Source organism: Schistocerca serialis, chromosome 7, assembly GCF_023864345.2.
Source record: "Schistocerca serialis cubense isolate TAMUIC-IGC-003099 chromosome 7, iqSchSeri2.2, whole genome shotgun sequence".
Lineage (NCBI taxonomy): Eukaryota > Metazoa > Arthropoda > Insecta > Orthoptera > Acrididae > Schistocerca > Schistocerca serialis.
The window spans coordinates 392016418-392034751 of record NC_064644.1 but is presented as its reverse complement, the minus strand read 5'-3'; the positions used below and the strand labels follow the sequence as shown (position 1 = coordinate 392034751).

Here is an 18334-nt window from a genome sequence, read left to right as displayed (position 1 = left end):
TGCCATTGAAGATTTCGATGCATCTTGTAACGCAAAAAGAGATACTACTACTTTGTTTAGTATGAGGGACTCTGCCTTCAGTGTTGATTAGAAACCTCGATTGCAAAGATCAACAGTTTCCAATAAAATATTACAAGGAAAGGCTCGGTGGCATTAAATTAATGCTTAAGAGGTAACACTCAAAGTAACTGGAATATGTGCAGTCATACCCACGAGGGGGAAGTAATTTAATGAAACATGACAACAATTAGATATATGTTCCAGTTACATCACGATATCTCTAAATACTTACATGTGGATTAAGCTGGAAGAACGACACGTCTATGAGGGCTTGGTCCATCACACTCTTATCTGTAAAACAAAAACAAATCTGTAACAAGTGTAAGGGAATAAAAAATTGACAGTTACAGAAGAGAACTTGCCAATAAAGGAAGCGACAAAAAAATTGTTAAGTGAACAAACAGTAGTAAGGCTGGTAAAAAACTGTCAAACAAACGGAGGCTCTACATGAAAAGGATGCTGCACTCATCGTATGATGAGCTAGATTAATTAGAAATACAACCTTTAGAAAATTTTGAAATATTTTCACGATTCGTAATGTAATTATATCGTATTGCATGCAGACATTGGATTGTAAAACGCTTCTCTTAGAAATTATTCTTGGCTTCTGATCAACATCATCATTTGTTTCCATAATAAATAGAAAATTGACTTCAGCAATGGTTCTCTTGAGTACTGTAGAAGGGATTTAGTATTTGCATCACAGGTGAGTCTGAAGAAATTATATTAGTAGGTTTTTGTTCAACACGTAAACTTGATAAAAGTAATAATTAGCTACAACAGAATGACAAAATCATTGTAATTCCTGTAGGATGCTACGTTTTTACAGAACCAATAAATCTGTTCCAAAGAGGAATTCAAAACTTACTTAACTCTAGACAAATCACTCAAAAAAATTCTATTACAAACTAATATATCTGTAAATCAGTGTAGGAACTTCGTTACAAATTTATAAAAGTGCTGTTGCACATTGTTAATGATGGTTTTGGATAATATTTTCAAGGTTATTACTTAGGAAACAATTTCATTCTGACCTTAAGTGATATCACTTCTTTCAGAAAACAGCTGAATTAGGTTTGACAACATCTATGAAGAAGTGTATCTTCAGTTTGTGACATTTCATGACAATGATTGGAATATTATAGCATGCGTTCTATATCATTTGAGAATCTCATTCAAGTTCATAGTGTTAATGGAGCAAATGTCACAATGGTCTTGAAGATCATGTAACATAGATGTTTCTCTTACTTTTCCCCATATAAATTATTAAAAACTATAGCTGGCATTCTGAATAATTCTTCATAATTGGGAACACAATGAAAATTATAAGTGTTTTCTCACTAAAGAGGATTTGTTATACCATAATAATGCTCAGTTATGTGTAATATTTACTGTTCTTGTAGTTAAGTGGAAGAGATGGAGTGTCAAAATAAGTACAATGTTTAACTCATAGACAATTTATAATCCAATCTGTGGGTTTTTATCAAAATCAGGAAAAATTATAATGTTTTACAATGAGCTTAACATCAACACATTTTTTACTATTTTTCTTTCTTTGAAAACATGTATACAAAACAAGACAAGTAGTGGCTATAATGAGTTATTATAGAAAGGTGATATAAAAATTTTCTTTACTTGGAATTCATGTAATGGTGATTGTTTGTCATATTGTCATTAGCAACTGATGGAATTTATATTTCTGTCTTTTACATACACAAGATATGATTTTATACAAAAGCGAGGAATTTTGAATTATAGTTCTTAAATATGAACCTGAACATGAGTTAGAAGTAAAACAGAATGATCTTAAGGAGTCACAAATACAAATTTTACTAACTGATATGCAGAGACAAGAGACTGCTAGGCTCTAAGGAATGAGCTATATTAAAGTCAAGAGTGGAAATAAATACAATTAAATGTAGTTTGACATGTCACAGTTTGCACTGATTGTTTACCAGATAGATAGGCATAACAGGCAAATTAAAGTCCTATTATTGTATGCTAATGTTAAAGTTTCAAATGTATTTCTCAAAAATGGTAGTAATTAAGTTATCCTTGTAGAGACATGGAGTTTAGAGTCTTCTGAATGATGTCACAGAGATTATGATACCACCATATACATTAAATCAATTTCTCTTTTGGAAGGAAGGTGTGCAAGTACCAAATAAAGGACTCCTGGGGATGAAAAGATTAAAATGATAGAGAGTGACAGAGCATTTGGAACAAATTACCTGAGGTATCTGAAAAGCAGTGGGGCTCATATGATACTAGCCATTGAAAGCTGGCTAAAACTCAGAATTGAATGCACTGAGATTTTTGGGTTAAGTGTGAGTGTATATTGAAAGGACAGGCCGATGGCAAATTGAAGTGGCATATTTCTCGCATTAGATAAGAAACTTAAATTCACCAAGTAATAAAGTGAAGCTGCATGAGAGAGTGTTTGAGCACGACTCAATATCAAGAAGGGTGGGCACAAACATAGTTGGATCTACGTCACTCACCATACACATGCTCTACATGTTACTGAAAACAGAAAAAAACTTGAGTTCATTATAGCACTTTCTTCGTTAATTATACTGTTATCATTGGAGGAGACTTTAAAACATCCAACAGTTTACTGAGATAACTATAGCTTTGAATTTGGATGACGTGACAAGACATCCTGCGGAACATTACTACATGACATTTCTGAAAACTACCTAGAACATGTAGTTCGAAAACTACTAATGACGGAGGTGTGTTGGACCTCAAGGCTACAAACCGACCTCACCTCTTTGAGGAGATCCCTATTGAAACTGGTGTCAGTGACAGTGAGACTGTTGTATCAGCCATGTTTACTGACGTACAAACAACAGCTAAAACAAACAAGTAGGCAAATTTGCATGTTTAATGAGATATACAAAGAGGGAATCATGTCATATCTTAACGACAGACTCAAAACCTTTACCTCTGGGAAGGAGCATGTAGAACCGTGGCTCAAGTTTAAAAGAATAATTGCCCATGCAACGTATAGGTAATTATGTACCTAGCAGCACCTTTCATAAAGGTCAGGAGCTTCCTTGGTATACAGTCACTATAAATTATGCAGTGTGTTTACATTTCGCGGCGTGCTATTGCAGCTGTAGCGGTTATAAAGCTAAGTACAGGTACTGTCAAAGTTGTGCACTGTATTCGAATATTAAATTCAGCAGTTGTCTGCCCCCGGTAGCTGAGTTGTCAGCGCGACAGAATGTCAATCCTAAGGGCCCGGTTGGGTCGGAGATTTTCTCCGTCCAGGGACTGGGCCTTGTGTTGCCCTAATCATCATCATCTCATCCCCATCGACGCGCAAGTCGCCGAAGTGGCGTCAAATCGAAAGACTTGCACCCGACGAACGGTGTACCCGACGGGAGGCCCTAGTCAAAAGACATTTATTTTATTTAGCAGTTTTCAATCTTCATCCAAATATTAGCAGTGTGTTTACATATCGCGGCGTGCAGTTGCAGCTATAGCGGTTCTTAAGTTATGTTCTGACAAAGTTGTTTGTGCACTGTTATACAGTTATTAAATTTAGTAGTTTTCAACGGAGTCTCGTGCTGTTTGTGTTGAAATAACTCAGCTGAGTGTTCCAGTGGCCGCTTGAATTTTTGGTTTATCTAAAAAACTATGTGAAGTTTTGGTGCAAATGGTATTAGTTATGGTTTAGTAGTATTAATAAAAGTCATTGCTTTCTTAGTAGAGAGAGAATTTCGAGACCACTATTGTTAGTTCTATAAATAGTTCTACTGAAGTAATTAACTTAGGTAATGTTTAACTTTTCCAGTAACTGTAAACTGTTACCATCAGTGAGAAGTGTGGGCTTTGTCGTAGGTTTGTGAGTAGTGGGTTACACTGTGGGATTTTTTCAAAGTATTTTCGTTGAGGGAATGCAGTGGGGAAGCCAGTGGGCATTCTAGCAAGATTCTCTCCTGGGAATGCAGAATCTGCAGCCGAAATAAGTTGATAGAGGAGCAGGAGCGTAAGGAGGAACTACATAGATTGAGGAGGGTGAAGGGTGCTGGAGAATGGGAACTGGCAGTTGGCAAGAAGACAGCTAGCAGGAGGAGGTATTCAGACAGCTGTACTCCGCGTAGATGCAACAGATTTGACCAATCTTCAGAGTTAAGAGGAGAGGAGCCTCCTGTAGCAGTAGCTGTAGGAAACATCCAGCAGTCCTCAGCAGTTAGGAAGCGTAAGTCAGTTGCAAAGTCTAACAGAAAGAAGACGGTTCTGCTGCTAGGTAGTTCGCACGGCAGAGATGTGAGTCAGCAGCTGCACGAAGTGTTGGTGAGTGAGTACCAGGTCACCAGCATTGTGAAGCCTAGTGCAGGGTTGGCTCAGGGGAGGTATGTACGAGTTTTACGAAAGAGGATCAGTTACTGATTGTGGGTAGAGCAGGGAATAGTCTTGATAGGGACGAGGAAAATGATGTAGCTGGTGACCTGGTAAAGATAGCTACTCAAACTGGTGGCACTAATGTGCGCTTTATGCAGCAGTTTCAGTGTCATGATCGGTCTCATCTTAATGCTGCTGTTAGGCGTGTTAGCATGGGGCTGGAGAAGATACTGATGGCAGAGGGCATGGGTCACATTGCATCGGTGCCAATTGAGTCTATCAATATATCAGGTTTCACTAGGCATGGTCTGCAATCTTAATAGGTTTAGGAAGAGGAGGCTGGCAAAGCTTACAGGTGACTGTGTAGTGGGTGGTGGTGGGATCACTCATGGAAAAATTCCTGTAGTAGTTGGTGTCAGAGCTGCACCTTTTTCAGATTGAAGTCAGCTGACAGAAATACCTGCTTAAAGGAAGTCCTTCTAACAAAGGAATCACCTTCACAGGAGGTCAGGTATCAAAGTAGAGAAGGAATTAGCATATTTCATCAAAATATGTGAAGTATTAGAGATAAAGTTAGTGAACAGCTTGTAGATGTTAACTCTGACATTATCGATACATCGGAACACCACTTAAATAATTAAAAGGTTTTCTTTACCAGGATACAGATTAGGTGGATGGTTTTCAAGAAGTTCCTTGCGGAGTGGGGGAGTGGCCATGTATGTCAGAAGCAGTATTCCATTTGAGTCTGTAGACTTATCATGGCACTGCACTGAACAGATATTTGAATGCTGTGCAGGGGCAGTTGAATTTAGTGAAACTAAACTTTTAATTGGTGTTGTTTATAGGTCCCCTAACTCACTTCTTCAGAACATTTCTTCTTAAGCTAGACAAGGTTCTTGGTCCACTTTATAGGAAGTACCAAAAATTAGTTATTTATGTAGTGACTGCAATATTAATTTTGCATATGATTTTGCAAGAAAAAAGATGTTGGTAGATCTCCTAAACTCATATGATCTGATGCAGACACTGTTTCTTCCAACCATGGTGCCGGGGAACAGTAGCACAGCCATAGACAATATTTTTATTCGTTCGTCATTACTAAATGGGCATTCTGTCAGTAAAAGGGTGAATGGCCTTTCAGACTATGATGCACAAATTTTAACTCTAAAAGGCTTTTGTACTCAAAAAAAATGTATGTAGGAATGCTAATCCAATAGCAATAGAGAGTTTTTTAAACCTCTTTAAGGAACAAGAGCTGCAGGATGTTTATAGTGCCGATAACATAGATGATAAACATAATGCTTTCCTTAACACATTTCTCACGCTCTTTGAGAGTTGCTTTCCATTAGAACGTTCTAAACGGGGCAATAGCAGTAAAAGGCAGTCTCGGTGGCTGACTAGTGGGATAAGCATGTTATGTAGAGCAAAGTGGGAATTATATCAAAATGCTAGAAGCAATCACAATCAATCTACAGTAGCCCATTACAAACAGTATTGCAACGGGCTTAAAAGTGTTATTAGGAAGGCAAGAATAGTTAATTCACAGGATAAAATTAAAACCATATGGTCAGTTGTGAAGGAAGTGTCTCATCAGTAGCTCAAGCTGGGCGATATAAAGTCAGTTCGTAGTAAAAATATTTCGTTACTGATAAGTCAGATGTATGTACAGTATTTAACAACCTTTTCTGAGCATTTCTGGTGAATTAAATAAAAACTTAGTTTCTACAGGGAATTATATAACTCTCTTCGAAAATGCCTTTCCGAGACTAATTTCTGAAATACTACTCTGTGATACTGACAAGGGGGGAGATTGAGTCAATACTTAAATCACTGAAGACTAAGGACTCTCATGGACATGATGGAGAGCCTAGCAGGATATTTAAGTGCTGTGCTACACATGTACTTAGACATATTTGTAATTTTTACATTAAGAATGGTCAGTCCCTGAACGGTTCAGCACTCAGTAGTAAAGCTGCTTTATAATTAGGGAGAAAGGGATAATGCAGACAATTGTACACCTGTTTCTATGCCATCAGTGTTTGCCAATATTACTGAAAAGACTGTATATGTAAGGATAATTGACATTTTGTAACACATAATTTGCTATCAGATGTACAGTTCGGCTTTAGAAGTCGTTTAACAACTAAATATGCTATATTATCTTTTCTCTAGGAGGTACTGGAAGGATTAAACAAAAGGTTTCGAACGGTAGGCATTTTTTTTTATTTAACTAAGGCATTTGATTGTCTTGATCGCAAAATATTGCTCCATAAGTTAGACCATTATGGAATACGGGAAGTAGCTCACAATTGGTTCATTTCTTACTTTAACAACAGACAGCAAAAGGTCATTATTCATAATGTTAAGAATGGTTGTGAAGTGGGGTCTGAGTGGGGTAAAGTCAGATGGGGGGGGGGGGGGGGGGGTTGCCCCAGGGTTCAGTGTTGGGGCCACTCCTGTTTCTTATTTATATAAATGATATGGCCTCTAGTATTACAGGTAATTCTAAAATATTACTGTTTGCTGATGACACTAGCTTGGTATTAAAGGATGTTGTGTGTAACATTGGCTCTGTTTCATATAGTGCAGTTCATGTCATAAGTTTATGGCTTTGAGAAAATAAACTAACGCTAAATCACAATAAGATACAGTTTTTACAGTTTCTAACACACAATTCAACAAAACCCGACGTTTTGATTTCACAGAATGAGCATATGGTTAGTGAAACTGAACAATTCAAGTTTCAAGGTGTTCAGATAGATAGTAAACTGTCGTGGAAAGTCCACATTCACTATCTTGTACAAAGACTTAATGCTGCCATTTTTACTATTTGAACGGTATCTGAAGTAAGTGATCGTTCGACACGAAAATTTTGGTGTCACCGCCAGACACCACACTTGCTAGGTGGTAGCCTTTAAATCGGCCGCGGTCCGTTAGTATACATCGGACCCGCGTGTCGCCACTGTCAGTGATTGCAGACCGAGCGCCGCCACACGGCAGGTCTAGAGACACTTCCTAGCACTCGCCCTAGTTGTACAGCCAACTTTGCTAGCGATGGTTCACTGACAAATTACGCTCTCATTTGCCGAGACGATAGTTAGCGTAGCCTTCAGCTACGTCATTTGCTACGACCTAGCAAGGCGCCATTATTAATTGCTATTTATCTTGTGATGCCTGTACCGTCAGACCGATGTTCACCAATTATGGATTAAAGTTAAGTATTCCAACAGATACGTACTTTTCTTGCTAGTATAATTACTTTACCTGTTCCAGACCTCACGCCAGCCTGCGTGAGCTCAAACGCGTGCCTTTCGGCTACCCGTCACTGTGGATTGGCTGTCTTGCCAGTCCACAACGAAAATTAGTCTACTTTGCTTATTTTCATTCCCGTATGTCATGTGGTATTATATTTTGGGGTAACTCTTCCCATTCTCAAAGGGTAGCCGTGCAGTCTGGGGCGCCTTGTCAGGGTCCGTGCGGCTACCCCCGTCGGAGGTTCGAGTCCTCCTTCGGGCATGGGTGTGTATGTTGTCCATAACGTAAGTTAGTTGTAGTTAGATTAAGTAGTGTGTAGGCTTAGGGACTGACGACCTCAGCAGTTTGGTTCCATAAGACCTTACCACAAATTTCCAAATTTCTCAAAGGGTATCTTTGGCTCAGAAGCTGGCAGTTCGGGTAATATGCGGTGTAAGTTCGCGAACCTCTAGTCGACCCCTGTTCACTAGTCTTATTATTCTGACATTGGCTTCTCAATATATATATTCTTTACTGTCGTTTCTTGTTAACAACATAAGCTTACTCCCAAGAGTTAGCAGCTTTCACTCAGTTAATATTAGGCAGAAACCCAATCTTCATTTGGATCGCACTTCCTTAACTCTTGTGCAGAAAGATGTGCAGTATACCGCTGCATTCATTTTCAATAAGCTACCACAAGAACTCAAAAATCTTAGCAGTGATCCACGCGCATTTAAATCGAAACTGAAGAGTTATCTCATGGGTCACTACTATTCTGTTGAGGAGTTCGTTGAAAAAGTATGCTGATTCCTATGTTGTTGATTGCGTTTACTTAAACTTATGGACTGACATTTTTGGGTTCATAAACATTTTATTTTATCTGTTATTACTTCCAAAATTTAATTTCATGTATTGACACGTCCATGACCTTGGAGATTTGCTCCTCAATTTGGTCCTACGGAACATGACATGTAAATAAAATAAAATAAAATTGTCTAAAAAACAACGACTACTGCTTAATGGCTGTAAAAAAGAATATGACTATAGACAGAGAAATGATGAATAAAGCGTATTTGGCTGTGAAGAGTGTAATGTTTGAAGCCTTTAGTGGTTATTATGACAGGATCTTTTAGAAAGAAAACTAAAAAAAGTATAGTAGTATGTACAGACTGCCAGTGGCAAGGAAGTCATTGATGATAAAAAAGCGAAATTTAAGTTAGCAAATCAAATAACAAAACGTTAATTCCATTTTCAAATGATCTTTTATCCAGGAAGACATAAATACTGACTCTGACTACTTCTCGTAAGACTGCTGTTGATATTACTGTCACAGGCACTGAGACACAGCTAAAATCGCTAAAATTCAACAAGCCTCCAGGACGCGCAGGAATACCAGTCAGATTCCATACAGAACTAGCAGCTGAGTTAGCTCTCATTTTTAACTGTAATTTACCGTAGATCCTTTGAACAAAAAACTGCCCGGAGACTGGAGAAAAGCACAAGTCAACACGTCTACAAGGGGATGGCTGAAGTGTTACACAAAACTACCGTCCGGACTAATTGACATTCATCTGATGCAGAACGTAAGAACATATTCTGAACTCCAACATAATGAGGTATCTGGAACAGAATTTCTTCATTCATGCCAACCAACAAGGATTCCGAGAGCGTCCATCATGAGAAACCCAACGGCGCTTATCTTACGTGTCATCCTGAAAGCCACGGGTCAAGGAAATTAAGTGGATACAGTATTTTGTGACTTCCCTCAAGCATTTGACTCGCTATCATGCCAACGATTATTAATAAAGGTACGATAATACATCTTCTTTCCTTTAGCGTTTGGCTCATTTGAGTTACAGGCTCCACTGCACTCAATTTTCGTAATTGTACAGTACTGGCCATTAAAATTGGTACACCAAGAAGAAATGCAGATGATAAACGGGTATTCATTGGACAAATATATTATATTAGAACTGACATTTGATTACATTTTCACGCAATTTGGGTGCATAGATCCTGAGAAATCAGACCCAGAACAACCACCTCTGGCCGTAATAACAGCCTTGATACGCCTGGGCATCGAGTCAAACAGAGCTTGGAAGGCGTGTACAGGTACAGCTGCCCATGCAGCTTCAACACCATACCACGATTCATCGAGAGTAGTGACTGGCGTATTGTGACGAGCCAGTTGCTCGGCCACCATTGACCAGACGTTTTCAATTGGTGAGAGATCTGGAGAATGTGCTGTCCAGGGGAGCAGTCGAACATTTTCTGTATCCAGAAAGGCCCGTACAGGACCTGCAACATGCGGTCGTGCATTATCCTGCTGAAATGTAGGGTTTCGCAGGGATCGAATGAAGGGTAGAGCCACGGGCCGTAACACATCTCAAATGTAACGTCCACTGTTCAAAGTGCCGTCAATGTGAACAAGAGGTGACAGACGCGTAACCAATGGCACTCCATACCATCACGCCGGGTGATACGCCAGTATGGCGATGCCGAATACACGCTTCCAATGTGCGTTCACCGCGATGTCGCCAAACACGGATGCGACCATCATGATGCTGTAAACAGAGCCTGGATTCATCTGAAAAAATGACGTTTTGCCATTCGTGCACTCAGGTTCGTCGTTGAGTACACCATCGCAGGTGCTCCTGTCTGCGATGCAGCGTCAAGTGTAGCCGTAGCCAAAGTCTCCGGGCTGATAGTCCATGCTGCTGTAAACGTCGTCGAACTGTTCGTGCAGATGGTTGTTGTCTTGCAAACGTCCCCACCTGTTGACTCAGGGATGGAGACATGGCTACACGATCCGTTAGAGCCATGCGGATAAGATGCCTGTCGTTTGGACTGCTAGTGACACGAGCCCGTTGGGATCCAGCACAGCCCACCGATTCCATATTCTGCTAAGAGTCATTGGATTTCGACCAACGCGAGCAGCAGTGTCGCGATACGATAAACCGCAATCGCAATAGTCTACAATCCGACCTTCACCAACGTCGGAAATGTGATGGTACGCATTTCTCCTCCTTACACGAGGCATCACAACAACATTTCACCAGGCAACGCAGGTCAACTGCTGTTTGTGTATGACAAATCGGTTGGAAATTTTCCTCATGTCAGCACGCTGTAGGTGTCGCCACCGGCGCCAACCTTGTGTGAATGCTCTGAAAAGCTAATCATTTGCATATCACAGCATCTTCTTCCTGTCGGTTAAATTTCGCGTCTGTAGCACATCATGTTCGTGGTGTAGCAATTTTAAGGGGCAGTAATGTAATTTATGTAACGTTGCACCCTGACGCCCTTCCTGTCGAGCAGTCGCCAGATGCGTCAGGGAGGGAAGTCGTTGGGCCATCTGCCTGTGAATCGTACTAACTTTGCTCCGTGTGTGTTTATTTTAACTATTTGTATGACGTACGTCTGAAGCAAAAAGGGGGGGTCCAGCTCAGTATTTGCCTAAACATTCGTGAAAAAGGCATTAAACCGCTCCGCCCTGCGAGTTCGATCTGGACCTAGCTCACCTTGCAGTCCTACAAGCTAGTGCAGTAGGCGTTATGCAATACAGGCAGATACGATAGTATGAGCGATCAGATAACATTCGTGACTGGACTGCCGATTTCGTGGTAGGGAGGAAGGACGCATCATGTTGTCTTGGGTGAAGTCTCTGAAAAGAGACGAAGCGCAATGCCATGCCTCTTTTTACTTCAGCGATAAGTCATTATGCAAGTTAACCACCTTTTTACATGCAAATTAGTCAATTTGATATCCAAACCAATCACATTTCATACGATATCCAGTCGAAATCTGGGAGACTGCGGAAACGCACGTTTATTTTCAATTGCAATATACTAACAGTGATTGTGTAGGTGATTTCTTTCTTTTCTTCCATCTAGTCACTTGTAGATATTCCACTGCGTGTACTGGGTATGGACTAAGGCGATTTCTACCGGCTGTGCCAGCCGCAGAGTAGAAAGTGCAGTCCAACAGAAGAACCGTTCCAACCCCCACTACTTTGTGTCCGCCTCTGCTGCCGGAGTCAGGGAGGCGGAGGACGGATTCTGCGAAAAGTGCCTTGTCGGTCTTCTGGAGAGACTTTTCTGCTAAAAACGTCTGTGATGCGTTGCCGTGGTGGAAAGAGGATTTGGTAAGTAACATAGCCAAGTTTCTGAGGCACTGACAAGAGGAAACTTTCTAGGAGAGATACTGTTCTCGAAAGCTTTCTAAACGACAAGAACAGTCCCTGGAAATAACGATCAATCGCTCTGACCTCCAGTTTGGCATCTAGCCCAACGTTTATCCCTTTTCTTTTCATTTTTCTCTTTTTATCTTCCCGCACTGAAATCAGAGCGAGAGAGGTACCAAATATAAGAGTCTGTAGTATCGTGATGTGAAATCTTTAGACTCAAGTTTCTGGAAGAAGAGTTAAGCACACTTCATTGGAGGGGCCCCATTTTTCATACGGTGGTGGGAGTACAGTGACGTCTGCTCAAATTTTTTCATTGGTGGAAAAAAATGCTACTTTCTGATAGGTAATTGTTGTTTGAAATAAGGGGAACGTCCACAGAACTGACGGGCTCTTCGCTTTTAACTTCACTTCGGCTTTTGCTCTGAGTAGAGCGACTTTAGGCTCCTCTTGCAGAGGGAATACTTCGGCGTCTGTTTCCAGCGGAGTCACTCCGCGTCTTACACTCGGTAGAGACACTTCAGGTGCCATTCGCAGGCACTCCAGGTGGATATTTCGACAGGCAGACTGCTGGGTCAGACATCGTCCAAGGGCGCTGCAGCAGTGGCGACCACATTGGTTCAAATGGCTCTGAGCACTATGGGACTTAACTTCTAAGGTCATCAGTCCCCTATAACTTAGAAGTACTTAAACCTAACTAACCTAAGGACATCACAAACATCCATGCCCGGGGCAGGATTCGAACCTGCGACCGTAGCGGTCGAGCGGTTCCAGACTGTAGCGCCTAGAACCGCTCGGCCACCGCGGCCGGCGGCGCCCACATTGCCTTGTTTAGCGAGTCATGGTGCATTTACACTCCAACGATGATGAGGTTTACGAGCAGCATCGGTGGTACAGGTCACCATGAATTTAATAGCCCTCAATAGTTTCACCTGGTTACTGAGGCTGCCACAGTTGCACAAACAACTTCACTTACGAAATGATAATTAAATCGAAACCCTTAGCTGCCGACAGGTGTTGTTGATATACATCAGTGGGGACAACTGAAAATATGTGCCCCGAGCGGGACTCGAACCCGGGATCTCCTGCTTTCATGGCAGACGCTCTATCCATCTGAGCCACCGAGGGCACAAAGGCTGGTGCGACTGCAGGGACTTATCCCTTGCACGCTCCCCGTGAGACCCACATTCCCAACTGTCCGCTACCTACATTCGTAGTGTTCCTAATAGATATTTGCCCATTTACTCATTACTCGCGTCAGAATAAGCTGACGAGTCCCGTAAGAGTTCGGGCAAAGCGTGCGCATTCGCACAAAAGGTCAATGACCGGATAGCCTTTAACAATATGAAGATTGTATCTGTTCCCGAAAGAACAGATACCATCTTCATATAACTTCACTTACGTTCCAAGCATGAATACAATCACCGTTGTCGAGTCGCGGATTTTAGAAAGTTAAAATTTAATATGTTTGAGAGCTGAACGTACCATCACATGTTTCTCTCCCTGAACTTTGCCAGCCGTGAGTCACTTTCATTTTACCTTGTTTTGTGTTTGTCATTACGTTCATTGCATCTGGATTAACGTTTACTGAATTACACAACAATGTTTTCAGCGAGATCAACTTGTACTAACAAATTCAGGAATTAATCGCAGCTTTGAATTTAATTTCATAGCTTATCATCCTTGTCCATAAATAAGGAAACTATGTGGTTGTCCTCTCCCCCCTCCCCGCCCCCCCCCCTACCCACTCACCCTCGTTGATCCACTGCTGAGCCGAAAACTGGCATTCATTAGTCCGTTGTGCACAGTTAAATTATCACTGTTCATTGTGGGACATAGATAAGTAACTAGCACCTTCCCTCGCTCTCTTTAACAGCAAGGAGGTGCTTTGCAAATCATCGACAGAAGCAAATGTAACTACAGGCATGCCCCAGGGGAGTGTTCTGGACCCCTTGTACATAACGTATGTTAATGGCGTGGCACACAATATTAATAGTAACCTGAATATTCGCAGATACTGTAGTTATTTTTAATGAAATACTATTTGAAAAAAGCGGCACAAATATCCAATCACATCTTTTAACTGAAGGTGGTGCTAAGAGTGGCAATTTGTTTGAAATGTTCAGAAACGTAAAACTGTGTACTTCACAAAACTCAGGGAAGTACCACAATGTGAATGAGTCGCAACTGGAGACAGTAACTCATATAAATACCTGGGTGTAATAATTTGTAGGAATATGAAATGGAATGACCATATAGACTCAATCTTAGGTAAGGATTTCGGTTCTGTGGCAGGATACTGAAAAAATTCAGTCAGTCTACAAAGAAGACTACTTACAATTTGCTTGTGCGTGCCATATTAAATTATTGGTGAAGTGTATGTGGTCTATACCAGAGAGGACTGACAGAGGACGTTGAATGTGCACGAAGAAGGTCGGCACAAATGTTCGCTCGATGGCGTGACTCACGGTAGAGGGCCACGGCGATGAGCACCTGAATTGGCTGACGCTTCAAGATGGCACTAACTGTCCCACAGAAGAACTGAACGATCTAGATATATTATGAGTCTTCCTATGTGTTTCTCTCAAAGGTACAGTGAAGATAAAATCAGACTATTTGCTGCAAGGACAGAATCATTTACGCAACCACTTTTCCAGCGTTCATTACATGACGAGAACGCCGGCCTGTGTGGCCGAGCGGTTCTAGGCGCTACAGTCTGGAACCGCGCGACCGCTACGGTCGCAGGTTCGAAACCTGCCTCGGGCATTGATGTGTGTGATGTCCTTAGGTTAGTTAGGTTTAAGTAGTTCTAAGTCCTAGGGGACTGATGACCTCAGCAGTTAAGTCCCATAGTGCTCAGAGACATTTTTTTTTTAACCATGACGAGAACGGGAAGCAACCTAAATATGTTTTACCATCCTTGGCGCCCTCTACTACGCTCATCACAGTGGTCTGCAAAGTACCTATGTACGAGGGACGTAACGAAGGAAGGTTTCGTAATTGTGTTTGAAGGTCACACAAATAAAGGCCATATGAATGTACACCAGTTGCTGGTTCGACGACGGAAGGGCCATCAGGAAAGATGAAATGAGGCATGCGCAGAGAGCCGAAGAAAAGAGGGTAGCAGCAGACCGCCGTGCCCGAGGTTATTCGTGTACACATCACGATGGCAGACGGACGTGCATTGACAACGTGGTCACCAATGCTGCATGCTGCATGCTGCTATCTGGTACGAACGGGCATGTGGGACTGGTGAGCCTCTCATCCATGAACGCCTACAGACCGTGTGTAGTGAGGAGGTCAGTCTCGTCAAATACTTGGCTGCTGGTGTTGCATGTTCAGAGAAGGAAGGTACGGTGTTGAGAATGAAGGTCGAAGTGGGCGTCCCTCCACATCTGTGAACGAAAACAACTTGCCAGAGTACAGGACATGGCATTAGCGGACAAGCGCATATCCGTGTCAGATGTGACGTCCACAATGCGTATTGGCCCTTTTCAGGCCCATCACATGCTCCATGATGTGTTGGGTTACCGGAAAGAGTCTGCAAGATTGGTGCCGGGAAACCTGACCCTGGACCACAAGAGTGCAAGAATTGGAGTCAGTCTCGAACATGTGTGGGGCGCCGGGCCTTGTGGCCGAGCGGTTCTAGGCACTTCAGACTGGAACCGCGCGACCGCTACGGTCGCAGGTTCGAATCCTGCCTCGGGCATGGATGTGTGTGATGTCATTAGGCTAATTAGGCTTAAGTAGTTCTAAGTTCTAGGGGACTGATGGCCTCAGATGTTAAGTACAATAGTGCTCAGAGCAATTTGAACCATGTGTGGAGTATGCATGAGAGGGAAATGAGTTCCTGTTGAGAATCACCACAGACGATGAGACATAGGTGTACCACTTTATCCTAGAATCCAAAGCGGCCTCAGTGACGTGAAAGCACCGCAGTTCACCAGTGATGAAAAGATATTCAAAGTGTCACACTGTGCGACAACTGCTTGTATCACAGAGCACCGAGTTGTACTAGTGTGGTTTGTTCAAATTGATTTCACGCTACGATAAATGTTTCAAAGTCGGTGACGACTATGGAAATTATATAGTTCGTGATGCTATGGTATATTTTGTTTTGGCAATAAAGTTCACGTGTGAAAAACAGTGATGAAACTTACTTTCGGGACGTTCATCGTAGATGTACACATCGTAGCTCCGTCCAACTTTGCCGGCCGGTGTGGCCGAGCGGTTCTAGGCGCTTCAGTCTGGAACCGCACGACCACTACGGTCGCAGGTTCGAATCATGCCTCGAGCATGGATGTGTTTGATGTCCTTAGGTTAGTTAGGTTTAAGTAGTTCTAAGTTCTAGGGAACTGATGACCTCAGAAGTTAAGTCCCATAGTGCTCAGAGCCATTTCAACCGTCCAACTTTGTAAACAACTATTCAGTATGTGTGACCAACATGAGTATTGGAAATATTTGTTGGTAGTAAGCTGGAACTGTCTTCAACATTTTAGAAGAACATTTGTAATTATCATTTGCAAGCTGCTGAATATCGTAAATAGATTCTTAATAATGGTTTTCGATGCAGAACCTTAATTGAAGAATTTTGAAAAAATAATTATTGTCCTGAATGAATTATAACTAAGTAGACTGATGTATTTCTACGAAAGTATGCTGAAATATAACGCCTCTGAATTTGTTGTGTGATAACTCTCAGAGCTTTTTCTGCTTGCTTGTTTTCTTTCTGGCTGATGTGCAGAAAGCAACACTAGAGACTGAGCTGTTAACTCTCTGGTAATCTCAGAGCGAGCCTGCCGCCCTGCTGTGCCACTTCTCCGTACAGTACTCACAGCCGCAGCGTGACGTTATCGCGTGATTCTAGCCTCTCGTGTCTGCCGTGCGCCGCCACCCCCCACGCGACAAGTTCTCACGGCCTGGCACGCCACTTCACTGCCGCTGCCATCAGATAGTAACTGGCGAGCCCAGCTGGCTCGTCTATTTTCATTGTGTATTTTATTTATTCCTCTCGTCTCAATTATTCCTTGTAGGAACGGGATGCTGAAGACGTTGCTCGACGTCGTCTACAACATACGAAGGCAATGTGGGAAGTAGCTTCCCTTTTGTTACTACACTGCTCTGTAAAACTTAGATACAATAACAACATATTAATTGTTTGGTGGAAATGAATGAATGTGCAGGACCGTGTTGCGAGAGGTCTTCCAGTCGTGCACATAAAGCTGGACATGACATGGCTTGAGGTCAGCGAGACTGTGGCGCCAAATGGTGGTTGCTCTGCAGCACGAGGCAGTTCAAGGAACAGGAAAAAACTGTACGTGTCAATCATCGAGTATTTACGGTGCACTATGGTGGTATTCTTCATTACTAAACGGCTCGGAGACAATATATGGATGACAAACTGCTTATTGGCTACTGCGCAACACAGAAGCCCTACCACCTCGGCTGTGTGGATTACCCAAGATCCATAAGAACAACGTTCCACTGAGACCGATAGTTAGAGCTCCTGGCTCACCGACGTATAAACTGGCAAAACACTTGGCCTCTCTACTCCAGCCACACGTGGGGAAGACCGACACATTCATAAAGGACTCAGGACATTTCATTGAGAAGCTGAAGAAACTGAAACTTGCACCAAACGATATCCTTGTCAGCTTTGATGTTGTTTCGTTGTTTACGAAAGTGCCACTCAGTGACGCTCTGGAGCACATCGGTTCCATTTTCCCGCAAGACATCAAAAAGCTCTTCCATGCATGTCTCACCACGAGCTATTTCACGTGGAATGGCGGTTTCTACGAACAGCTGGAAGGCGTCGCCATGTGTAGTCCTCTCAGTCCAGTGGTGTCTAACTTCTTCATGCAACAATTCGAAGCACAGACACTGGACTTGGCGACTTGAAAACCTAAGGTGTGGTACAGGTATGTCGATGATACTTTCGTGATGTGGAACCATGGTGAAGAACAGCTCGGTGACTTCCTAAGACACTTGAACAGTCTCCATGCCAACACAACATTTACCACGGAAGTAGAAAAGGACAAGAAACTGCCATTTCTAGATGTGCTGGTCATAAGGGACGGCGAAAACATGGGACACAGCGTGTATCGAAAACCGACACACACGGACCGATGCCTGCACAAACTATCAGACCACCATCCGAGCCAGAAAAGAGGCATGATTAATACGCTCGTACCGAGAGCAGGACGAATATGTGAGCCGCAGCACCTCAGACGAGAAATGCAACACCTGGAAAGTGTTCTGGGTACTCCACAAATTATATTAGAAGTGTAACAGAGCCAAACACTCGGCTAAGTAAGGAATCAGGAAAAGAACTGTCGGGTATGACCTTTCTGCCATACATTGACAGAGTGACTGACAGAATCGGCCGCATATTGCGCAAACACCAGGTAAATACGATTTTCAAACCTACAAAGAAGATCAAAGAGTGTCTTAGATCGGTGAAGGAGAAAAGGGACCCACTTGCAATGTCGGGAATATACCGTATACCAT

General features: G+C 42.3%; 1 protein-coding gene and 1 non-coding gene across 2 annotated transcripts in view; both read right to left on the bottom strand.

Moving 5' to 3' along the window:
- LOC126413121 (putative methyltransferase NSUN7) overlaps nucleotides 1-18334 on the bottom strand; it is a gene marked incomplete at its 3' end in the record, with an annotated part of 334534 nt that overhangs the window by 128368 nt on the left and 187832 nt on the right. The window contains exon 3 of the mRNA XM_050083013.1: nucleotides 293-351. Coding sequence (XP_049938970.1) covers nucleotides 293-351 — 59 coding nt within the window. The remainder of the gene's footprint in view (nucleotides 1-292; nucleotides 352-18334) is intronic.
- Nucleotides 12882-12956, bottom strand: Trnas-uga (transfer RNA serine (anticodon UGA)). The gene has a single exon. It is a non-coding gene; the product is annotated as a tRNA-Ser (tRNA).